The sequence below is a fragment of the Cololabis saira genome, chromosome 7, assembly GCF_033807715.1.
Source record: "Cololabis saira isolate AMF1-May2022 chromosome 7, fColSai1.1, whole genome shotgun sequence".
Classification (NCBI taxonomy): Eukaryota; Metazoa; Chordata; class Actinopteri; order Beloniformes; family Belonidae; genus Cololabis; species Cololabis saira.
Genome location: NC_084593.1, coordinates 32,742,465 through 32,768,607, shown reverse-complemented (window position 1 = coordinate 32,768,607; position 26,143 = coordinate 32,742,465). Strand labels below are relative to the sequence as shown.

General features: G+C 40.2%; 1 protein-coding gene across 2 annotated transcripts in view; it reads right to left on the bottom strand.

Annotated features, from left to right (window-relative positions):
- Nucleotides 1–26,143, bottom strand: part of elf1 (E74-like ETS transcription factor 1) — a 39,453-nt gene that overhangs the window by 8,522 nt on the left and 4,788 nt on the right. The window contains exons 1-2 of one of the 2 annotated variants that reach the window (XM_061725693.1): nucleotides 18,478–18,770; nucleotides 3,099–3,430 (exon numbers count right to left, since the gene is read on the bottom strand). In XM_061725693.1, the coding sequence (XP_061581677.1) occupies nucleotides 3,099–3,170 (72 nt within the window). In that variant the 5' untranslated portion in view covers nucleotides 3,171–3,430; nucleotides 18,478–18,770. Of the gene's footprint in view, nucleotides 1–3,098; nucleotides 3,431–18,477; nucleotides 18,771–26,143 lie in introns of those variants that run through there. The other variant, XM_061725694.1, reaches the window with a different exon arrangement.

Sequence of the window (26,143 nt, the reverse complement as noted above, 5' to 3'; positions counted from 1 at the left end):
CGCTACAGAGACTCTGTTCCTTAGTTAGGTTTTGTGTGTTTAAAAAAAAAAAAAAGGGGACAATGTATAATGTATAATGCGTATCTTTGATTACATGTTTCCATGTTTTCATTGTATGTTGTTTCTTCTAAAAAGATCAATTAAAAAAAAAAAAAAAAAAAAAAAGAAGGACGGAAAAAGGACAGAATATACAGCTTAAGACACTGAGGCAACTCTGATTTAAAAATCATCCATTTAACATACAGTATAAACACCCCCCACAACGCTTCTTCTTTGTAAATGGAAAGGTCATTTCAGGTATCATAAAGCAAGTGACCAGCAGATGGCAGCATACTACTGTTCCTTATTACCCTGTGCCGGGAGCCAGACCTCTAAATAATACTTTTAGGCTGTTTGAGGAATTAAATTGAAATGCATAATGAGCCAATAACCTCCTTGACCTCACTGACTCAAATTACATTATAACATTCCTCATATCAATAATGATTACTAAGTTCAAATAATCTATGAAAAGCTCATTCTAAGCTTTGGCAGCGTTCTGCCCTGCTGACTGGACTATAGCTGACTGAAGATAGCAAACCTTCATATTCATACTCTAACCCCCAGACAAATAATATATGAATAGGCATCCTTTTAAATCTCCAAGGATGTAATGTTGCTGAATTCAATTTGAATCAAATAGTTTAAGGTCAATGAAAACAGCATCAGTACAGTGATGGTCAGATTTAAGAAGGAGCAACTTAGACAAAAAGGTTCTGTCGGATGAGCCTGAATAAAGATTTATCTGTCTCTTTTTACACAAGTGTTCATTGTTAGTTGGGACCTCGGGGGCATACCAGGTGTCCAGGCCTTGAGTTGGGGGAGGTGGGGGAGTGAGGGCATTCAAGAGCATGCCTACATACCCATTTCAGCTACACTTTAACCAGGGAACTAACAGACCAGATAATTATTTAAGCAAGGTGCGATATGGTTGGTCCTCCTAGGCAGCTCCAGCACACATCACTTGATTGTTTATGATGTACTGTATACACTGTAAATAATGTAGATATTCATGAGCCTGAAGCAAGATGGCTCCACAGGACGTCTACGGTAACACTGAAGATCAAAAACACACAGCCTGTGCCATCTCAGCAGGAAAACCACAAGGCCTCCTGGAGCTAATAAAAACCCTGACTTTTGCTTTGACTACAGACTCTATCTGTATGTCTCTTTGACATGCATCAAATGTTTTTCATTAATCAGGATCTTCAGTAGATACTATCAGGGAGCTAGACGCGGAGGCTAGCATATTTTTTTTTTTTTTTAGATTAGCTTAAATGATGTTTGCTGTCCTTGGTTGAGAGTTCAAATGCTTTTTATCTTCCAACACATTCGACTACTGGTCTGCTGAGCTCCAGAGACAGCAGCACTTCCCTCCCACTACCGTCGAATGTAAAGAGACCGAATCCCACACAGTTTGCTGACAGAGCATGAGACATGTGAGGCGGCTGTCTTTTTCCTTGTTTTGATCTTAAATGCACTCTGTTTTTTTACTGGGAAAACTTCAGGCTTGTCTTGTATTGTCATGTAAACTGGGTGAGGATTTGACAGTTTGAGAAAAATGTTGCGGCGCACTCGACAGGAACTATCGAAGACCGAAAACTGTTTAGAAGTTCAAATATTCTGATCGGGTGGTCGCCAGCATGGAGCATAAGTTATAAGCTTATTTTAACTATGTCTGCCTCTTTATTGACATGAACGGTGTTTCTAGTATGGAAACAGGAGTGATATAAATCAGGCTGATTTGCATTTCTGAGTTCCCCATTTTTACCTTGCACAAAACGCAAGAGCATCTGTGTGTGCTGTTCCCCCACACCCCACTCTCTTCTGCTTTACCTGTCCTACCACAAAGAACCTCAACTGCCACTGCACTTTCAATATCCTCATTGTGATATTTCAAGAAGTGCAGCTGCCCATTCTAGCACCGCCCCGTGTAAAAGTGGGGTGTTTACCTTAAAGCTAAATGCTTTTGTTTCTGAATGACTTTTGAGAAACCTAAAACACAGTTTTTCTAGTTCTGCCTCAGAGTAAATGTGCATGCTTGAACAGAAACCGACAGATCAGAGCTTCGCCGTTGAAAAAACGTCATCACATCACACACTTAACAGAGCTACTTATTGACCTAGATGTCAATGTATCAGAGGTAATCATTACAGCTATGATTTCACTCGGCCTCAAAGGGTGTATTGTGAGCTGAGTATATATATATATATATATATATATATATATATATATATATATATATATATATATATATATATATATATATATATATATATAAAACAACAGGTAAGTAATGATGCTGTTCCTTTTGGAGACATTACCAAGACTTGGTAAATAGGGGCGAGCTGCTTGCCGAACAGGCTGAGTGGGTACGGAGGGAACAAAACCGTAAGACGGGAACAATACAAGACCTAAATTATCCCATCCTTTCCAAACAGCAATATAACTGGTTCGTCAGGTTAAGCCGGAAGCTGTGCTATTTAAGGATCCAGTAACAACTTGTCAACTCTACATACACACATACGGACTCATCTTAACTTAAAAAACAAGCCTGCTCCACAGGATTCAGACCCGGGTGTGGGGGCGAGATAAAAACCGCACACCTGATCGGGCAACGGCGAGAAGCGCAGGAACAGGTTCCCTTCATGTACGCATGCAGCGACCTTTGCGCCATAAACACATTCATCTCCAAGCCCCACCCGTTCCCTCCCACGCACTCTGACCTCACTGCAGGTTTTTCGATCTTTCCATTTCTGTGCCATCGGCAGCAGACACGCTCGTCTCCAGACCTCCTCTCTGCTCCATCCTCCTCCCAGCCTGGTGTCCTCAGCTAAAGATCACAGGCTAATCCTACCCCGGTGCCTGTCTTGTTTACATAAGTCTGTTTTCTGAAGAATTTCACTTATAAACAAGATCACATGAAATGCGTCAGGCTGAGAAAGACTGATGCTCCAGCTCTTATATTAAGATCTCTTGATGAGGCAATGAAAACTCTAGACTGCAGGTGCAGTTATTTATGCATTAAAGCAACAAGACCTTTTCAGTGTGACAGATACCTGATCTATTTCGTCCATCCCGTTGCTGGCGAACTCAAACACCAGTTCACTGGGCTGCACTGCAGTCGTCATGACAGAGAGTGGAGTTCAGAGGGCAGAGAGCAGACTGAAATAACCCCCACTGTGACGACGACTCCTCCTCTTCTGCTTCACTCAGCTTCGCCTCACAAAATGGCCTCTGTCAAGTCGTGTCTTATAGTGTTGCTCAGTTGGAGCTGCGAGGGAGAGAGACCACCAGTGGGGTTTCAGAGGAGTGCCGTGGCCCAGGTGGGAGCAGCCTCGTCCCTCTCTGACACAGAGGCCGGGCCCCGCTGCGCCTGGAGCATCTACACCTGCCGAGAGAGAAAAGAGAGATGGGGCGAAGGTCAGCAGACACACTGGATCAGAGGCAGAGTCTTAGGGGGAACGTTTTCAGTGTTCCTGAAGCCTGACTGGCCTTTATAAACCTAGACGGGCTTGCATGTTTTCAGGACTGACAATGTTGCTTTGTTTGTTTCTAATTTTCATCTTTGATTGTCAGATTTCAGCATAGATGAAATCAAATCACTGCCAAAGTTGCATTTCCTCCATTAAAACTCCCAAAGTGAGTGAAGATGAAGCAACAGAACAAGCAACAGAAAGCTGCATGCACCTGTTTTACAAGTCAGTGACAACGTGGTTGGATTCTTGCAAGCATGACAGAGCTGTTTCTTAAAGGTGCAGCCAGATTTATTAAAGATTGGAGCTTAATAGAAAAACCCATGACATGACACTGAAAAATTCACTAGTACCTTTTTACTCTTTACTGGTAAATTCCAGATGTGAAAATGTTACAACATGTATTAATTTAAGTGCTCAATTAAATCATAAGAAAAAAGATAGAGGGACTGCAAAAAATTGCACTCATTTTCTGTTAATCCATTAATCATTAATATTGTTTTATTAGAAAATACGGAATTGATAAGCTCAATGGTTGTACTTCTTCATACAAGTGTGCTTTAAAAAGAAAGGGAACGCAAAAAAGGCCACATTCAAGATAATGTGGGAAAATAGGTAGTCCCACAGGAATCAGCTCTGAAATCTGCACAAAATCTCCAACAAGTGTAATCTTCCATGTTAAGCAAATTAAATGCATACTCAAATAATGTAATCTTGTCTTTTTAGCCTAAAGACCCATCGAGTTTTACCTTTCTTTCTTAAAGATTTGAATAAAATATGTCTATCTGGGATCATAATTGAGGACCAAAACCTCTTTGCTGCATGTCGTTGTCATGCGTTTAGGGACAATGTGCAACTGCATCTGACTCATAGAGGCCTTTTCTTGTATCCCAAACACTTGGCGCTTTGGTGCCAGTCACTCCTGCTCACTCTCTCCTCTTTTTCTCTCCATTATTGTCAGTCAAACTAACACCAGCTACTTAAAGACTCAAAAACCAGAATGAATGAACTGCTCCTGCAATGAAAACTCCAGCCAGTAGCTGAAAGGATCTGCGTTTCACGGTTCGTTCTTATTTAATCACCGACTGCTATTATTTCATAAATATCAGACGCTCCCTCTGCGACGTCCCACCGCACACTGCCCTAGATCATGAGGCTCAGGGGACGAATGTTGTGATCACATGAGCGGGTGATGGGGTAGAGACGGTCCGAGTGAAACACCCTCCCTCCTTCTCACAAACGCATATAAAGATGAAAGATCATTTGTCTTGCGCTAAAGCCCCTCTGTGCTGACCCTCAGGGAGTTTACTGTGATCACAGGCGGAGGGGGAGGGAAACCAGTGGCCGTATCTTAATGTGTCTGTGCGTGAGATGAGGTGTGTCCCGACGACCCGATACCTACGGGCAGGTTTTGGGGATAGGGAGTGGGAGAGGCACATGCAGGGTCGGAGAACAAACGGATAAGAAGACCCAGGGGCCACAAACCCCGACATACTTGTTTCCCAGGGACCAAAAGGGGTGACTCAAGTTTGTTTTTGTTATTTTTTTCAAGTCAGATGGGAATGTTTGGTACACTACTTTCAAATTTCTTTGAAACGTCTGCATGATCATCAAAGTTACATGCCAAGTGCATTTTGAAGAGGTTGTTAAATGAGAAAAAAGGATGACCTTTGCAGCTTGTAGGTCACAGGCGGCAATCTGCTAACCATCCAGACAAAATAAAAAAAATGTGTGGCTTTTACTGAGAGGGAACACACTGGAAGACAGAGGAGGGACAGGGAAACTAAATCTATGAGCTAATGTTTCTCTCCAGTCCATCACTTCTGCTGTCTTTGCTGGGCAGCATCTCCCTCCGTCAGACCTGGACACCGCTGCTGTATGTTAGCAGCTCTGGTTCCTGGTCTGCTCGGTACTTTGCATTACCAGACACAGCCACATACCAGATGAGGAAGATAAAGCAATGAATTATGCTTTAAAAAATTTAGTTGTAAATTTGTTTGCTTGTGAAAGTGTGTTTAATTTCCAGATTTGAATTGGTCACATATTTACAGATGTCCTGAGTAGTTGCACATGAACCAGTTACCAAGTTTTACATCCCCAGTCCATGTTTATATACTGATACATGTTGTCTGCTGAATTCATAACCCATTTATCAGACACTGTCAGTGACTGTATTTGTGTGTTTTTCTTTTACCCCTCCTGTCGATGCTTCATTGGCCGAATGGGTTAGTTAGCATGTTGCAAACAGCAAACTGGAATCAAGAAAGCCATCCTTTAGTCAGATGCAGCCTGCATATTATCCCCAAGCACATGACAACGACTGCCTTGTCCCAACACAGGGGCAGGCTTGTAACTGCACTCACTACGTCATGAAGAGAGGAGGAGGAGGAGGAGGAGGAGGAGGAGGAGGAGAGTGGGGAAGGGAGGGACTTTACAGAAATGTTAGTCGATGCATAATAGTCAACAGAGCAAACAAGCTGCCTGTGACTCGCTCGGGGTGGGGCCGTCTTTTGACAGACTTGAGTTTTTAAGTGTGGTTACCAGGAGGGGCGTTGCAGCAAGGCCGACAGTATGTGAAATGCTTAGCTGCTATGAGGAAATCTCTCCGAACACAAGTGTTGCATGTTTCCTCTATATGTTTTTCCTGTGTCATTTTACAAGTTAGTTTGGTTTCTCATAGTAACATAACTGAATTATAATATATATATATTATACACAATGTAAATCAGCATGTATTAATTATCAGAGCACTTGATAAGAGGCTGTAAACATTCATAAAGGCTCATGTAGTTATGATGGTGTTCATATCAGCCATCAGCCTATTTACTTCCACAGAAAAAGCAAACCTGCCATTAATTTGGAAAGCTATTTTAGTCTGAGCCAGCTCAAGAGGAAAATCTCTTTCTGAAGCATTGTGGTCACCACCGTGTCACCACCTTTCATGGCTGTTGCTACAAAAGGAGTGTGCCAACGTTTTTGCTGAAAACAGCTGCATGTTGCAGCTGCAAGACTGAAACAATGCAGTCAAATTGTGGATCAGAATAACAGCGACGTCTGATGGTTGACACTGCTTTCACAATATACATCGTCATTTAAACAGTATGAAACATTAATAAGGGCAGCTTAAAGAATGAAAAAATATTTTACCGACAAGGTATAGTAAATTAACTCTATCTGCACTTTCATTTAGTTTCAATAAAACGACCAGTTGGGACCAGATACTGTGCTTTTCTACGGGGGAAACTAACTGTCATTTGCTTTATTGTTTAATAAGATAATTGTTTTCTGGCTTATCAAATGGCCAATTAACACAAAACAGAACTATAACAAAACAAGCTACAGGGGTATGACAGAATAGTTGCAGTCTTATGTTCTCATCACTTCAAAATATATGATTCATTGTTGTGTGCGGTGATCATAATCATCAGCTGCATTCTTACGTTGTCTTATATTCATATCATTATCCATGTGTTGCTGACAGAAGCGTCATATGACCAAAGTCAAGGCATCCTTTGTCAGTCGGTCTCCAGCAACTGTCACTGTCACACATAGCAGTCTGGCGTGCAGAAGACAGAGAGGAATTAGAAGGAAACACTGGCCTACTCCACCCCTACAGCATGGTGTCTGCCAGTCGCAATAACAACCAATTAGAGTCGGGATTCATGAACAAATGGAGCATTCCCAGAAGGCCCTACTTCCCCCGCTTTGGTCTCTTCAGCTGAGCTCATTGTTGACCATGAAAGGAGGTAATTTAAGCCAATTGAATGACTATGCAATGACTCACTCTGCATGTGGTGAGTGCAAACATTGTGATATGCAAGAAAAAGGACCAAGCAAACTTTACTGATCACCCATTCTCAGCTCAGGTTACAAAAAAAAGCCCCAGAGGTTTGCTCAGGTGACTGATTGTTTGGTCCGAATAAGTGTTGTTATAATACAACACATACAGGTCTTGTAGCTGGCTAAGTGCTGATGTCGGAGAGTGGGCAAAAGTCCCGGTGCTCCAGAATACTTCTCACATGGGTAAAAGTGGAACAGATGTGACATTAACTAACTGAAATTGAGATAAATCAAGAGTTTGTACTCACAAAAACAACTTTCCAAGATACTAAAGCTAGCAGAAACAGCTATTTTCTCATCCATCTCTCGGTGCTGAGGCATTTCCTTCCCAGTGCTAAGAAATGTTTCCCCTCAAAAGACTCCTAAAAATCTTTTTGCCTTATTGTGAAACACTCACGCGCAGGGTGGCAGAACATTCATAAGCTTAGCCCCACCATGTTATAAAATGGCTGTCAGCAATCTGTTTTTGCAGGATCCTCTGGGTTCCTGTAAAGGAAATGAGTCAGTGATATGAAGCCCAAGCTTGTTACTGGAGCTCTGTGATAGCCCATTTGGCCATCAAGGGATCCTGATGATCATTTCTGGACAGCAGTTCCCTTTTGTTTTACCCAGCCATAACTAAACTGCCCACCCCTGTGTAACAATGGTACTCAGAGCGCCAAGGAAAATTCCTCAAACACCACAGCTTCGGAAAGGAACGGCTTGTATCAGAGAGAGGAGAGAGAAAAAAACTCACGTAGTGACATCAAACTGTATCCGTGTTTAACGTTTCAAAAGATTTGCGAAAATCAAAATACTGCTGCTGCAGAAAAAAAAGTGTTTGCCAACTCATTAAAGCATCGAAGGGAAACAAAAATAAACTACCTTTTGTATACAGCGCTTCAGTGTGCTCTACATCTTTCTTTCCACCTTGCAATTCACAACCCAGTGTGCCTCTCCACAGTTCAACCTCAGCTTAATTGAGATGAATAAAAGGAGCACTTCCACAGCAGTTCAGAGGCCACGCAGAGCATACGACGACATTGTGGCAGTCACAGACTCCGGCTCATTGCACACAACCGCAGATCACAAAGCATCAGAATCACAGACACCTCGGAGTCTGAAGCAGCACTTGCTGTATCTGTCTTTACACTCGGTGGTATTGAGCTCTGCAATGCCAGGGCCAAATGAACACCGAGAGAAAAAGCGTCACCTCGAGCAGAGGCTTTCAAAAAGAGAATGGAATTTAATCTCATCTTCTGCGAACCCTGTACTTTTCCACTCAGGCTGGAGGCCTTTGAAGAAGAACCCATGCCCTCCCGTGATAGCATTTGCTTGTACTACCTCTACAAGCTGTATTTGGTAGAAAAATCGTGATTTTTTTGTGGAGAGTTAGACATTTGCTTCAACTGGCTAATATAGTAGGGAATCTGCGATAAAAACTTGGTTATGTCCCCAGGGCCTGAAGTTCAGAAATGTCCTCTATGAGCACATTCCACTTCTCTTTTGGTCATTTTTTCATTCCAGTATGCTAAACACAGCTTGGTCTGAACACATTACTGGCTGATCTTTCTCCTACATTTACTTCTAACATCTGGTGGCACACTGGACTGTCATGTTTGTCACACACATGAAAAAAGAGAAAGAAAACCGCAGGAGCAGCAACATATTTCTATTTTATTTTTTTTTTAAACACCCACAAACTGACCTGAGAATTTAGTAGTCACAGGAACAGCGTCACCAAGTAGCTGGTTTCTGCTGCTTCCTGTCTGTTAAACCACACTCAGAAGAGAAGTTCTTCCTCTGTGTAAGAGCGGAAAGTTCTCAACTCTCCCTCCTCCCTCTCAAACAATATGTTACTCTCACAGATATGAGTTTTGTTGTACAGGTAACATTTCCTATATGAATCATGCATAGTTACCAGATGTATCTTTGAGAGTGACATCCAACACAAAACAGAAATCTGTATTTTTCCTTGTTTAAAAAGATGATGACGTGTTTCTAAAATATGTGTGTGTGGATGAGACAGAAGAGGATTTTCTCTCACCGTGTAACAGTTTCCAGGCTGCTACATTCAGGTAGTTTAAAGATAGTGATGCTGCATTGAAAAGGATCACGAGGACTGCCAAAACCACATCTTCTGCCCTCAATGCTGACACAAGGCGCGCGGAAACAGACAACACTGCCAGCCCAAACCCCTCCAAACAGACACACATCCCCAACTTGGCTCCGTGAGTCAGTTTCACACAAATTCTCAGAACAAACTACGAAGTTCCTGTAACATAGTGCTTACTTATACATCAGAATGCACGACAAACACTGTCTGTGCAACTAGAGCAACCCACAAACTCAAAAAAAACTTGTTTTAACTACTTTGAAGTCACCTAAAGAATGTGACCACGTTTTACTTACACCTATTCAGTTAAATATGAACTAATATCAGGCTTAAAAATGTGAAAATGCAAAATGCATTAAATATGTAAAACACAGTAAGTGTCATTAAATTCTGTATCAACAATACAACTTCAGGAAAAACCATGCATTGCCAAAAATAAGTATATGTTCCAGCTTAACTGATGCAAACTACTCCCGCGGTCTAGATCTATAATGTGGCAACACGCCGCATGTCACAGATAGGAAGAACCACTAAAGTTGTGAAAACAGAACAGGAAATTGCAGCCAAGTCTCAGAAAAGACAATTTTACCCTGAAACATCCCAATGTGATGCTTTATGTGCTACTCTGATGTCCAATGGCTGTTACAGGTCTTTGTTTTGTGCATTTGCAATGTAGTGTCCCATCCTTTTAAACATACAGCTCAAGGAAAATAATCTTTTTGTAGTCAAATATACCAGCTGACATGACCTCTTACCAATGATGTGTCCTTCTTTTTCTCTTTTTTTAAACTGGGTGAAGTAACAGTAAGTGCCAGAAAAATGATGTAAAATCACTAATATGTGATCATCTATTACAACCTCATTCTTTGTACTATTTACTATTTACACTTATTCAACTTAGCTGGTCAATGTAAAGTTGTGACATTGGCAAAACCACAAATAATATCTGTTTTTATCTCAGATTGGTATGTCTTCACATCTGGTCTATGCAAGCCATACTTTGAGATGCTATGACTCACAAAGAACATTGATACCACAAATCAAGTAGCGTAAATGTTAAGCATTCTTATTTATATACCCGTACGGACAACAGACAGTACTATCTGAGTATAGTTCAGCTGATGAATGATGTTTCAGGCTCTCTCAAAATGCACTTCAACTCTTCCCAGGACTAATTTCAACTATTCCACTTAACACAACCTGTAGAACGAATGGGGGCTTAATTCTTGCTGTAAATAGCATCAATCTATCTTGCTGCACTAGAAAGAATGTTTAAATCTCTCACCCCATTGTTAATTCCACTGAACATACTTTTGTTGAGTCATATCTGACAGCACTATGAGATCTGGGCCTGTCAGTACCGCTTCTTTCTAGTATGTCAGCTTCGTCATACACTTTAACATTTGTATGAATTCCAAGTTAAAAGAAAAAGAAAATCAGTTTCGGGTATAAAATAAGATAAAATAAAACTTGGAAGTCTCTGCATACAAGTCAAATGCTTCTCATTTGTATGCTTATGCTTTCTGAGTAGCCACATTTGAAAAGATTTGTCCTGACTCCTCGTCTCTTGTTGTTGCGGCTGCTGTGTGGAATTCATTTAATGCATGACTAGACTGGAAAAGCTAAGTTCTCTCATTTTACTCAGTCAGCAACTTTCCAAAAGGTATTAGACACAAACTACAGTAGACAGTCACCTTTTTGGTAAAGGGAGAAAAAAAGGAGACAAAAATCTGAAAAAGATTTTTTTTTAAAACACTCCTAAAAACATAAACAAATTAGCTACAAGCTTAAACCTTGAAGTGATTTTACAAACAGTCACACTAAACCTTCATACTCACACGCTCACAGTCTGACGTGTTTACATTCATACCAATACTAACATGTCACAGCACAGTAATACTGGAAGCTGCAAGAGACGATATCATACCCAGAAAAAATACCAGCAGCATACTTTCAGCAAAACTTCAAACAAAAACACGGTGAAGAAGGATAGCATCCCTGATTCTTTTCTTAGCTAGAAACCACACTTCCAGTACTACCCCCGATACCATCCATCACATTATGCAACATCCTACAACAGCTTATTCTCTCAAAGGGAGAAATTCCATTTGGAGTTTATACACCGCGCGGGCTTTGCCAAGATACTTTCCACATTGCTGTGCACCACACTACGAGGGATGTGCTCAGATGGAGAAGAGAAATCTCATGGCTGCGAGTCTGAGTGGAGGCTGAACAGGGGGACCCAGCTGTTGCAGAGGAGACTGCATACCAAACAGGTCTGGACACACGCAGGCTTATGTGTCCACCCACAGTCAGGCATGCAGTAATATGTAACAAGGAACACACCTTCAGATGGATAAAACAGAGACGAGATAATATCACGTCTCTCTGTCTTGTTGTACGCTTTATGCTGAGCTCTCCTTAATTTAGATGTTTTGGGTAATATCTTAATGACTTTTTTTGTTTGTTTTTTGCAGAAAAAGTTTGACACACATCTAGACAAAAACATGTATTATATATAATAATACTTATAAAGCCAGTTTAATTAGCCTAGGATAGTGGATACAAGATGATAGACTTATTCTGACTGTGTCCAAAGGTAACAAAATCGGCCTACCAGGAGATAAGTCAACGCCAACCCGCCATAAAACAAACCAGTTTCTGAACCAATCAAACGAGCTTTGACATGTTGATTTCTGAATGGTAAAAGCATTGAACGATGCATTTTGTTGCCTTGGAGCAGAGCCAGATCAGGGGTTGCCCCCGTTTAGAGAACTTGTGCTAAGACCACAGACAAACACAGACAGACACTCAAGTTCATCCTCGTCTTTATGCTAACAGTACTGTATATCATGCCACTACACTTGCCATGAAGAGTTTGTTGTCAACTGTAAAGTTAAAACTTTATCAAATATTACAATTCACAGCTTCAGCAGAAATGTTTTCAAGATTTCTGCTGATCACATTTTGATCATGTTTAATCGCTAATAAAAACTAAATCCGCTCTCCCAGTCTTATCCCTCTTAAATCCTTGCTGATAAGTCCTCTCACACTGAGTGAGCTCAGCCTTTTTAAGACAGCTTATGTGAATTTACACCACTGGATACTGGGTCAGTATGGTATAAGGTGTCACTGGACAATGTTTCTATCTGATCTTGAGACCAGTAAAGGTGTGCACTGGTCCTGGATCTAAGGTAAGAAGAGCAACGTCACTGCACTTTGAGTCGTTGGGTGCACACTTTAAATAGACGACAGGACGACTGTAACACTCAAGGAGTGAACTAACACGCCTATAATGAAGTCATGGCTGCAAATGTTTTGGGATTGCATGTTTTACGCATTACAAACACATGAGCCTCCGTCACGTGTTTGATGTCTGATCTGCACCAGTGCGAATGTTGAAATTAAGATTATCGACATGTTTAATAAAGATCATATAGCTACTCCTACTGCAACGCACATCAAACAAAGGGTTGTTTCACTTTATGGAGAAGTGTTTGAGATCGTCCCTGGAAGCAGAAGGACACCCTGGCAGGTCAATATTTGAAAAAGCTTTATGAAACACACTTCTTTTTTTTATTACTATTACAGTCAGGCAATGAGGAAGTTGCAGCATGGGTTCAGAGGATGCTACTTGGTTAGAGACATTACTTCTCAATAGGTTACATAAATATTCACAGCAAGTGCTATATTCACATGGTGGCTAGTTCACCATATTAAAGTGCAATAATTACAAGAGAGAAGAATATAGAGTCATAAAATAAGATTAGGAGTTTGATTTAACAAATGTCTGCAAAGGTTTTATAGAAAGAGGAATATATGGCAGGCGCATGTAAACAATAGCCCTTTGCGTCAGTGCTGCTTTGAATAAAGAGGGCTGACAGTCAGCCTCCTGAGGGGCTGGTGTTATGTTGTCCTGATGAGAGTTACAATGCAAAAAAGAAAAAAAAAACGCAAAGGTAAACAAGGAGTGGCTGTTGCTACGGGACACACGGGGGGAGAGGGCTTGTAAAGTGGGCTCTGCGGTACAGGAAAGGTCGACTACGTTTGTGAGGACACACTGAGGACCAAGCGTACAGTGACAGGCACAAACACAGGAGTGACTGGGTTTCCAGCGACTTATAACCCAGTAGAAAAAGAAATGGTTAAAATTAAATACTTGTGAGTACTTTTAGCAGAATGACCGCTTCTAACTTAGGGAAATGTATGTCAAATAACCTTTTAATATGTTCTTTTAATGCTTTAGTTGACTGTCAAATAAACAACAGTAGATAAGATCTTTAGTGAGGCCGCCAGAGCTAGCCAATTATTTAAGGTTGCTATGCTACACGAAGCTAACTGGTGACAGAAAGCAATAAAGATCAAAAAAGTTACTATTAAAGGCCAGACGCTGGGAGTCTCTCACATCTGAACATCTGAACATCATGTGTCACACACAGAAACAGGTGGTGAGCAGAAAGCATGAACAGAAGAAAGGAAATGTTCCCCTTGTATCATTAGCTGAGACCACTCAAAAGTGGTGGATTATTTGAGTTGTAATGGGCATGGCATTTGAGAATCTAAACCTGAAACCTGCAGACACAGACATCTCTCCAGCTGGGTGTCTGGAACCAAAGCCTCCAAAAGCCATATGTGAAATTAATTTCCCCTGTTTGCCTGGGACCGAATGGCTTTTGTGTACAAAGTGATACAACGTGATGCTCAAATCAGCATAAAATACTAGGCAAGAGGAACGAGCCGAGGCTCATTTCAGCGAGCGTTTCAGTTTTATATTCACACACTTTCTCACACGGGGGAGCTGATTTGTGCATGATGTTACCTCATGCAGGGTGGACCCCATATAATTGGAAAGAACAACACTGTGAATGGGTTTTCAGACCACTACTTTATGCAGTGCTAGAAATGTATGTCTGTCAGCTCGAAAAGACATAAATGTTTCTTTTCTTGTGTGTTTGGAATTTATATTGCCACAAATGACCGTGTTTCATATTTAAGAAAACTGAGCTCAACAGAGAGCTGTAATGGAAACGGTTAATGTTCTGCATGCTGTTTTTATCTGGAATTAAATAAACTTGCAGCTCAGAGCGGCCTCCACCCACGAGGCAGCGAGCAACATTTATGACAGATTAACATTTATCAAGAAACATCCATGATCATTATTTCCATGTTAAACCAGTTCTCTTTGGAAAATGTTCGGTGGATCAATAAACACTAGATATTTGCTAGTTAAAGGGTAGTAATTCCTTAGGGCAGTGCAGCTCTCTACAACCTCATAATTCATGTTTAGCGCGTGTAGTTTTATCATTTTTACTATCAGTTCTGATTAACATACATTTTCATTTAACAAATATACTTTTTTTTGGTAGAAATATATGAGAAAAACTTGACACATTGCTATTTTAACGTCAGCATAATCAGAGATAGAAGTAGCACTGATACCCTCAACCTGTCTAAAACTATTATAGCTGCATCTAAAAATACTTCCTAATCCTAATTGAGCAGGATACCTGCAATAAAAAAAAAAAGTGCCAACAGCTAAAGCTGCTAAATAAATCTCAGTACAACATGCATTATTTCTGTCCAAGTAATGTGGTAGCTAAAGCAAAACATAATACCCAAATTATAGTCCTCTTAAAACTTGAGCTAAATATAGTAGTTGGGTTGTTGTTTTTAGTTAATTTCCAGCACTGAGCATGACACATGTTGTCACGGCAAGACATTGCGGCCATGAGGAGACAGGATCCCTGACCAGCTCGGTGCATTACATAACCAAGACAGTTATCAAAAGGTGTGTCCGATTATGCCACATGTCATATCTTACATGCTCACTTCAGTTTCCTTTTTTTGCCTTAAATCACAGCACTTTTTTCTTTTTCTTCTTTTAGTCTTATGTACTGTACTACTTAATTGACCAAAAAAAAAAAGGGGTAACAAGAGCTCGATGGGAGCTGTCATCTTTCCCAGATCCTTGTGGAGTTAAAGGTGGTGTTAATGTGAGACATTACATTCATGTGTCACCTCATCATGAATTGTCTAGAGAGTATAGAAACTCTGATTACATCATGGGCTTTTCAGCTTTCAGAAAAATAGTTCGGGAGACGTAAACTGAAGAGAAAAAGAATGATCTTCATTGCTTATTGCAAATCATAAAGATACATTAGCTGCGATGATCACACCTCTGGTTCTGAACTTTGGCGAAATCGGCAGCTAGTTTCAGCATGCTCCGAGTATGAGAGTTGCAACACTGAGAGATAGTTGCTCAATCAATTTTAACTTTATTTATCAAGGGAGTTTTTCTGAGTACCTGCCGCACAAACGCACACCGGCCTTAAAGAATGAACAGAGAAGGTGCCTTGCTCACTGGCACGGTAGCTGTAAAAGCAGATGAGAAAGTCACTCATTAACTTTCCCCACCCAGATTCTCTGCTCGTCACAACACCACAAACTTCCTGTCACAAGTTCCACAACCTTTGGGCCCCCATCCATACGAGATGCAAAGTTTATTTTAAAAATAATCGAGGAGCTAACAAAATGTGATGCAAATTGAATCTCCAAAGCAGATAATACCGTCTCATATTAACATTTTCCAGCCAGTTTTACTCAAATACACTGACTTTGGAAACACTGAGGGAAACAATGCATTGTGTAGTTTCAGTATGAGTCCAGTGGTTTTTCGGAACCGATTCAATAGCTGGGACGGTTCAGAGGTTTCAGCATAATGGACCGTCACATTGGTCACAACATTTTTACCATATCTACCATCATGTTACCAGAAAAATATTTAATTCAGTTAACTCTGAGGGAGAAAAGAAGTATTGGATTGATACGATTAAGAAGGCATCATGTCTAAAAGACTATAACTACCTAACAATTTAAGGCAACCTAAGGTTAATGGCTTCATTATCAGTAGAACATGTATCTGACATGGGTTTATCATACATAATATGGGTCATTGGTGTCAACTGCTATCTATGCCAGGAATGAAGAAATAAAGTATTTATGTTGAAGTGTACTACATCGTCTTGTGAAGCTGACATTGGTCTGTATTTACTCTATTCAAAGCATGACAAACCGTTTCTACCTGACCATACACAGTTGGGTCTGTGTTTATTCTTTTTAAAGCATGTTCCTGTAACATGAAACTAAATAAACCCTCCATTTTTACATATCTCAGCATGCTGGGGGGAGTGTGGTAATAGACTAAACCCCACCTCTCCTCTGCTATCATGCCCTTCGCTTGCAAGGCCTCTGTCATGTTGCCCAAGCTTAATGATGTAATTACAGGCTAAGACTTGTTGACTTTGTATTGAAATAAGAGCTAACCTGAAACTGCCATGCAGCACCCCTCCTGTTGTTTACAGCACCTCTTCCCAGCATCACAAAAAAGGGAGATACACAATGTGAGCTCATACTCTGACCCACGGAGGCCTCATTTACAATACAAATCAGGGGGGGCATACATGTGAAATTTAGGGCAAATGCAAACTCATACCTGCTCAACAACAGACCTACTCACTCACTGCTTCATACCCTCATATTCAAACTGGTAAGAGCACAGGGACAGAGCAATGACTGCTATTTTATTTCTATCAGTGCAAAGCCAATTGCTCCACACTTGACCACAGGTCAGCAACCAAGCTTCACGAAAGGATCTGATCTACAGTACTGGTATAACCTGGCCTCAAGCTCTCATGCCAGGCATTAAATCAACACCAATTCTGAATGTCCAACTGATGAAACAATCACAAGCTTATTTTGCATGTAAATGAAATCCAAAAATGTTCAGAACTGGCTCAAAGATAACTACATCGTGTGAGCATTTGTACACATCTTACAGCTTCCACGGATCCATAAACTAAATACTGCTTCCACTGTTGACACATTTCTTCAGTATAACATGCACACAGTTTCTCATGTGGTCTACAAAGTGCAGAGTAGATTTCTGGTGAAACAGGAAGCAAGCTTTTATCTCTGTGGCACTGAGCAACTTTTAAAAACAGACACTCAACAACATTAAGCAGAGTTATTTGGTTCAAAGGAGGACATTTAAAAAAAAAAAAATCAGGGAAGGCCGGCTTATTTATGCAAAAAAGAGGAAGAAAACTAGCTTCAGACGCTCAGGCAGGTAGAAATGGCATCCCTCTGGGCATCTACATGACAAGATGAGCAACATTCTGAAGAAGATTTGAAGTACGAAGAACTGAATGACTGACTTCATGAACTGAGCTGTTGCTGAGAGCAGACACACAAATACAAAAGCTGTTTTGCTTTTTGTTTTCTTTGCCAACGTATAAAGAAGTTCACCTTTTTAATAGCAACAGTACAACATTTAGATGCCAACTCTGGAGCAAAAATCAACACTGTGTAACTACTGATTAACACACCGTGAAGAATACATGTGGTCCAGGGGCTTGCAAAACTCGGTTCCCGCCCTTGCTCCAACGCACCTTATAAGGTAACAATTCGTAAAAGAAATGCCACAAACAAGAGGATCAGTTCAGATTCATTACAATTATTTTTCATATGATAACAGTGGAAGGTGCAAACTTATCACTTCATTTTATGAACTGTTAAGCTGTTAAAAATATCAATAGGGATTGAAGGAAATGGTAATAATATGGCCAAGCTGAGCTGCTGTGATATTACAATGGAGAATATTGTTTAGTTGTTTCCATGATCAGATTTGAAGGTGTCATGGAAGAGAGATGTGGGGAAATATGCATCAGTTAAACTGGAATGACTTGTTGAAGCTCTCCTCAGAAACCTTTGTTTTGACAAGGTGTGTTACTGGGAATGCTTAAAAGTCACAGGGGCACATTATGAAGACCTGACCACATTTCTGCCCGTCCACTAGCGAGTACAGTTCCCATATATACATTTACTTTAACCCCTGAATACAGAAATATAACTGCAAGCAGTGAATAAAATTCAAATAAAAGTTGTTTTACAATCACCAATGTCATTTTTTTTCCAACCATCAAAGCAAGCAAAAAGTTAAGAAGAAGAAGAGAACTTTTCATCACTGACCTCAAAGACACAGGGTTCGGGTGACGAGGTCCATTATCGCGATCGAACAAGTGTCGATCTCAGTAACCATAGAAAATGAACCACAGTGAAAAGAGGCAACAAAAAAGGTGAAACTGAGAATAATCCAAGATGTGTTCAATGATGGTGTCTAAAGATGTAGACTAGCACAGACCCACACCGCTCTCTCTAAATGACAAAATTAAACCAGAGAGAATGGGGAAAAAAAAGAGAATGAAATGGCTGCTGTTTGAAACAGAAAAAGGAGAAGTGTAGTGGAGCAACTTGTCCTCTCCCTATGAGTCACGCAGCACCGTCGCCATTGGTAGAGGACGCCTGAGGCAGGGTGCCTTCACCTGGCCAATCAGCAAAGAGTATGCAAATTCTTTCAGGTGAGTTGCGCTTGTAACAGGGATTGGAAGAGGCTGCATGGGGGGAGGGGGAACCAGAGAGGACCAACAAGATGGCCACACCTAGAACTGCCTGAAAGATAATCGGCAGGTTTCACCTGTAGAGGCAAAGGAGTGCTGGAGGTGTAAGAAAACAGTTCAACAGGTATAATGAATCTCCTTTAGACTTTGACCATACAATACAGATCCGGCACGGTGATCGTAATCAGTGTGCAGCTCAGAGGTAAAGTTCACATCTCACTGTGTCTCATTAAAACATTTACAGTGAGAAGTGAGTCTATTAGCCATGAAAACGTAACAGTCAAGCTGGACACCCGTAGAAAAGTAGAAAATGCTGCTTTAAGCCCCACAGAAAAGTTTGTGGAAGTTACACAGAAGTTAAAATAGCTGCATTAATGGATGAATTTGGTGCTTCATGATGACAGGGCCAAAGCTCCTCTCCACCTCCACCTAGTTAAGTTACTTTTACATTTAACATGGGATCAAAATATTTAAAAAATAGTATTATTAATATTAATAATTATATTTTATAAAATGTGAGTGTCACACATGAGATTAAGAGATAAAAAAAGCTATTTAGAACTACATGTTGTTGAGTTTACTGTTCATATAACTGAGATGTGATGATAATCTTTATCAGAAATGACACTTCAGCAAACAGGAAGTGGTGGTCGGTGGCGAGTGTTGAACATTCTGACATCAGAGTGCGTGCTAAACATGTCTTTCCTTGAAATTCCCCTCATGCTATACTTGACAGAGGCAAAAGTCAAATATCTTTTCAAATAAAACTAAAACAGTTACAATTTTGGAGAGTTGGGAAAGAATGAGGAGCGAAATAAACCCATTAAAATTACAACTGCAGCGGGGTCTGTTTGTCACGAACCTCCAAATCAGCCTCTCAGACTCCTCCAGCTCTCATCATCACATCACTTCTTCCTGGCCTCCTTTCAGTACACTTCCACTCAAGTCAAAAGCAGCTGTTCGCTTTAGAGCAAATAGTCTCGCCATGAGGGAAACTTAACCAAACAAGCTCCATTTATCACCCGTCCTTGGAAATACTGTCCACAACCCCAGAGTCTTGGAGGAAACTATTCAACTCCTGTGATACAAACACAAAAGGCTAATGCACTGAGACACGGCTAAAGTCCAGGAGCGGCCTGTCAAGATACAGAAACAAATAGAAAATGTTTTTTTATATATTCGTATAAACGTAGAGGGGATGTAACCAATGCAGATTATTTAAAAAAAAAAAGAGAATGGTGTGTTCATGGAGACCAAACACTGCCATTAAATAAATAATCAGTTTGCATAAGCATATGCACCAAATCTAGCATATTCTTTGAATTTGAAATCATGAAAATGGTCATAAACTTTTTCTCTAACAAGAATTAAAAAGGGGTGCACATCAAATATTGTACTGTGCATGAACTGCCTTCATGAATGATTACTAAAAATGGCATCTTTTCCTGCTGTGTCAGCCCAGTATCATCTTAACCAAACAGAGCCCTGTTGTTTTTGTTTAAAGGAACTAAAGGACAGCACTAGAGGAACTATCCTGTGTGTATAAACTAGAATTCCCATCAAGGTCTCACGGAGCACAACAGGCATGGTATCTCTGTCTCTTACCTGCTCGTGAACTACAATTTACCTTATTGTTAAATGAATCAGAGTTAAAAATAATCCAAGTCAACTATGTCAATAAAAAAAAAAAACAACTCAGGATCCTGAGTGACCTTTCAAAATTAAGAGGCCAAATTAATCCAAGATGTCAAACAAGCATTAAGCAAACATGGTTGAACAGACAGCACAGATAACAACAACTTTTAAACACATGTTTAAAAGTATCTGCCTACAAAAGTATCTGCCTACATAAGTTATGTACAAAATAGTTAAACAGATGCAACTCTTCTTCCCCAGTTTACACAATAGTTGAAGATGTATTTATATATTTATATGTGAGGAGACATTTTCACTCAGTTCCCTATCAGGATTTCCCGTAATTATCTGGATAAAGACAGTGCTGAAACATCTGACTGGAGCCCTCATTTGTATTATTTTAAATAGAATATATGAATATAGACAATACTAAAACTATCAGATTCTTACTATCTTTATTTTAGTTTCAAATGACTTTGAACTCCAGCACTTTTGGCCTAAAACCTTTGTTAAACTAAAAAACTATAGAAAGGCACGAGAAAATGTGTCACTGTCCATTGTCCCTCAAAAGAATTGTTTAGAAAACTCTTATGCATTTTCTGCTAAAGATTTCCAACAACAATCACCATTTGTAATACCAAACGCAAAAGCTGTTGTTTTTATTTTAAGACATGTCAGTGGGATAAAATTAAATTCAACCGTTTGTGAAACAAAAAGGCTGAACCACACAGCGCACACACTGTGTTCTTTTTTTATTCCTGTAATGGTTGTGTATTAACTAGAGCAGAGAAAAAAAATATCTCAATGTGTGATCAGACATGTGACCATGCAGACTATCTGAAAGGACACACCTTTCCTTTGCAGCCACAGAATGAGAAAGGGGTCATTTGTTAACTCGCATGTGCTTGCTTTGAATAGCACGCCAAAAAAAACAACAACACACAATTCAGAACTCACAATTTCTCCAAATTGTCCTCATTCAAAAGTGGAGTGCAGCAATATATTTAGAAACGTTTTCGGTGCATTCAGATAACCATTTCCTTGCTATCAGTCTTCTTAAATGTCTTTCCATAAATGATGAGTAAATCTGTTCATCAGCCCATATTTCAGTTAGTATATCTACAAGACAGAAAAAAAAAAACATTTAACACATGACCACGTGTCAAAAATGTGTCAAAAGCAAAGTATGACCTGTTTGGCAACATTTTTTTTTTTTTTTTTTTTTTCATCAATGTTTGGCAACATTGATGAGTTATACGTCTGTTTGACCTTCCATGCACATGATGTCTTATGCTGTTGAGGAGGAACAGGGACGAGGGTAAGATGCTGCCAAAGGTTGGATCTTTGAGTTAAATTTCAGTGTCAACAGTCACATGGAGCAGAAAGGCATAAACCAAGAAATACAGCTAGAGTAGAGCATTTGGACAAAGTTTGAATTCTCCAGAGTCTCCAGAAAAGTTTGCAGAAAGAAAATAAAGGTTGTTCTTCAGCCCCTGGCTAACACAAACTGTATCAGATCACCACACTCCCAGTGAATCTGAACACCTGGAAGGACAAATAACACCCATCAGCCATTTCATCTAGACCCCTACATCTGCAGAACAGAGTTACCAACTAAATATAATTTTGACACAGACAGCTCAGCCAAAACATCTAAAAGAGAATAAGATGCTGACATCACATATCCACTGCTTGAAAGAGTGTAGCATGATGAGTCATTGTAGTTGAGGTTGAGTTCGGTTGCTTTTGTTTCACAGCTCATTTATGTCAGAATGACACTGTTGTGCCATTAGGATCGATACTATTGATCTGAGTTTCTCAAAACACGGCTGCTTTGTGCTCACATTTGGCACCTCCAGGTTGTGGCCCTTTCCTTGCATTTTCTTTTTTTTTATTATTATTATTTTTTATTTCTTTTCAAGTAACTGCCCTGCGTCACAAAAGTAAAAAAAAATAAGATAAAAATAAGCCACCCTTTTTGTCTGTTGATTTCTGTCACTGACTTCTCAAAGTAACCATGGCAACTGAGAAAGTGTCCTTTCCATACGGGGATGCCTTCCCAAACTCATGACTCCTGAATCTCTCTATCTTTGCATTTTACTAGAGAGAGCAATATACTGTATCCTACCTCAACTGTGCAAAGATACATTTTAGTAGGCCCTTTTTTGTCTAATAAGTATTGTATTTCCCTGAAAGGAGAAAAAAAAAGCTGAGCGTGACCTGGATCAAATTGTTTTATACCTAATAATAAACCATCCGGAAGCGTACCCTAAGTGTATTAAGAAAATGCAGATCATAGTAATTCTTGAGAACTGTATTCTCACAAAAGCTAACAAACATCTTGAGACAATCCTTGACAGTGTGAGATACAGGAGCATTGGAGGACACGGAATTATTTATGTAACTCGGAGGTCATCTGATGGCTGCTCTAACACAAAGCTGTCATTATATCAGCGAAGGCTGTCAAACGTTAGAAGTCAGTAAACGGGAGACGGATGCACTCGCAGATGGTTCAGAATAAGGGAAAACGAGAAGGCAGCAGGGAATTTTAATTAACCATTCTGAGATGGGGGGGAATTTAGTGTGAGGGAAAAGACTCAAAAACATTTGTCAGGTGTGGATTAAAAGTGACGGATTAAAGGCAACCAAGGTCGTGCAGTGGTTATTTAGCATGCCAGCTGGTTACGGTCAGATTCTTGCCAGAACAGCCTAGTTTATTCAAAAAGCTGACAGCTCACGGTTCTATGCACACTTTATCATTCTTGGACAGTGACGTCCGTGAGCTGTACCAGGACCTAAGATGATTCACTGTGCTGACAGAGCAGGACTACAGATATACAGACCTGACAAAGAAGTATATGTGTGAACAGCTGTAAAGACAGCCCATTCAGGAAAGCAACATCTCAGCCCACTGCGTCTGAGTGATTCATTAGCAGCTCTAAGGAGAAAATGAGTAAAACAAACATGCTACATGAACAATGTGCACGATTGCAAATTACTTCTGGAAGGTATACGGGAAACCAAGGCTCCATTTCCATCAGTGCATATTCACTGAATGCCTTTTCACCCATAGCCTTTTTCAGATAGGAGATCCTACAACCAATCTGCTGAAGTGATGGCATTGAATCTTCAGATATTGATCACGTTATTGTTAACGTTCCTCATGTATTCAGACAAGGAATAAAGTAGTTTTCTATCATTTGTACAAGACTGAACAATAAACGAGTGAGGTAAGGTAAAATGTGAAAGTCTTTCCCCAGGGACACTTCTCCAAAGCCACAGCTGATGCATTCCTGTTCATCCTACGTGATTTCAGGCCTGATTTTCACATCACAGACAAATTTTGGAAGTCCCCTATGAATGGCCCAAACCAGAGACAAGTCAACCTTTGGCCGGCAGTCATCAGCTGCTGCTATATACAGGGGCTTTGAGCCCCTTTTTTTTTATTTCCAAATTTGCATAGCTATGACTCATCTTCCTGTGCTTCAGGAGTTTCTAATAGACCCAAACAGACGAACAAGACATGCAAGACGAAAGAATTTTACTCTGATGTCAAATAAAAATGACACATAACCCAAATTCTTTCTCTAAACATTGTTTTGTTGCAGGATACAGCTGTATCCTCTACATTTGTTTCTAATTCAGACGTGCCAGTGACGCATTCAGTTGGCACCAGATTGATGTTAGAGGAGCACTTTAGAAAAGAGAATATATTTTCCTTTGGGAATTTAAGCTTTAGTCCCAAAAATCAATGAGAAGCAGTTATCTGCAAATGCATACTTCTACACTTCTTTTTGATGGGGGGCAGAGCCAATCAGAACAACTTTGATATTATTCTCAGATGAAATGGTTCTGGTTTTCCCTCCCATTCACGGCCATTTTCTCCGGTACACAAGATACCAGGCCAATGACAGCAAGGCTGGGCTCTAAGCAATGGCCGGGGCATCCAAGAGCCGCTATTCAAAACAACCAAGATGGCTGCAAAATTGCTGATAACACTTTGAATCAACAGGTTTTTACTGCAAAACCAACAACAATCATTCACCAGCGTTACCACTCCACCACAAGGCCCTTTGGATGTCACATGAATCATTTCTCCTACTGGTGGTATACCTATCCCATCACAGCCAGAGGCAGTTTGCTTGAATCAAGAAGAAACAGACAAATGTTTTGGTATTGAAGAGGAAAAGAGTTAGGTTAATTTTATATGTATCCTTTACATTCACATGGATTCAAATGTAAGGGATAAATAACGGACAAAAATGGCAAAAAAAATGTTAAAAGTAATGAGTTGAGAGCCACATAAAACTACTCCGTTTGCCGGAAGGTTAAAACACCTTTTATGATATCTCAACTGAGGCACGACAGCATTGAACTTTTGCTCTGGATCGGATGGCAAATAAACCTGGAATTCCATAAATATTTCAAAATACAGCACACTGCACTTTTATAAACAGGGATTAGATTGAGTAGTATTTGGTCTAGTCATGCCCAAACCACATACATACAATCAGACAGCATCTTATTAAATATTAAGAACGGAGAACAGACCAACACTTCACAACATCCACATTGCACCTCTGCAGGCCTCTTTGGCCATTGGCAGTCAGATAAACTGCTACATTACGTCATTTACCTCACAGACATCTTCAGATAACATTAAAAAAGAAAAGTTAAACTTTAAGAAAAAAAGTAAATTTGTGTCTCAACAACAGTCATTTGTGCTCTGGTGTGTGTCAATGTCAATCCATTTTAAAACAGGAGTTTTTCATTTATTTCTCATTATCATTAAAATGTCATGAAATCCTTAGAGTATATTGCGCTGTCACTCAGGGCCTTGATTATAATACCTAATGGCTGCATGGAGTTAAATAATTCAACAAGCCTGAGAACTACTTGTCACTCAGAGATCAACCCAGAAGAACAACAATGAAACCACAAGTAAATAAAAATCACTTAAAGGTGCATTTCGACAATTGTGTAAACTGAAACAAGTCTTTGCTTGTTTCCGTTGCGTTTGTGAAACGTTGAATGAAGGCAGACCGTTTGGCATCTTAAAGGCAAAGCTTACTGTGTAAATCCAGGGAGCAGTGGCTAAGCTGACTCATGAGAGTCCTTCATGAACCACTAACTACTACTCCATTAGCTCCAGCAGACATGAAAAACGATAGGCTGAAACATCATTATACTCTTGGATGCATGAAAGTTGCAGACAAAGGCGGTCTATTTTTGCGAGGAACGACTTTGTGCGGTCAAACAACAGCAAGCTGGAATATTATAAAGAAAGCCACTCCTTAATATAAATACATGTACATCAGAGATGCAGCATATTACACTGTGCGCCTTCTTGGATCTCAGAGAGCACCATAAATATATCTAAGTAATGTGGTTAACTAATCATATGATGTCAACATGCTGCAAGAGCCAACAACCTACAGTAGCTCACTGCACTGAAGCTTTGGCTGCATGTACAGGCCAAATATTCCCCTCATCCATTTTCTGCAGCAGCTTTATGTTGTTTAGGGTCGCGGGGGGCTGAAGGCTAATCCAGATGTCACTGGCCAGAGGCAGATTCTCCGCTGAAACCAGCTGACTGTAGTTTT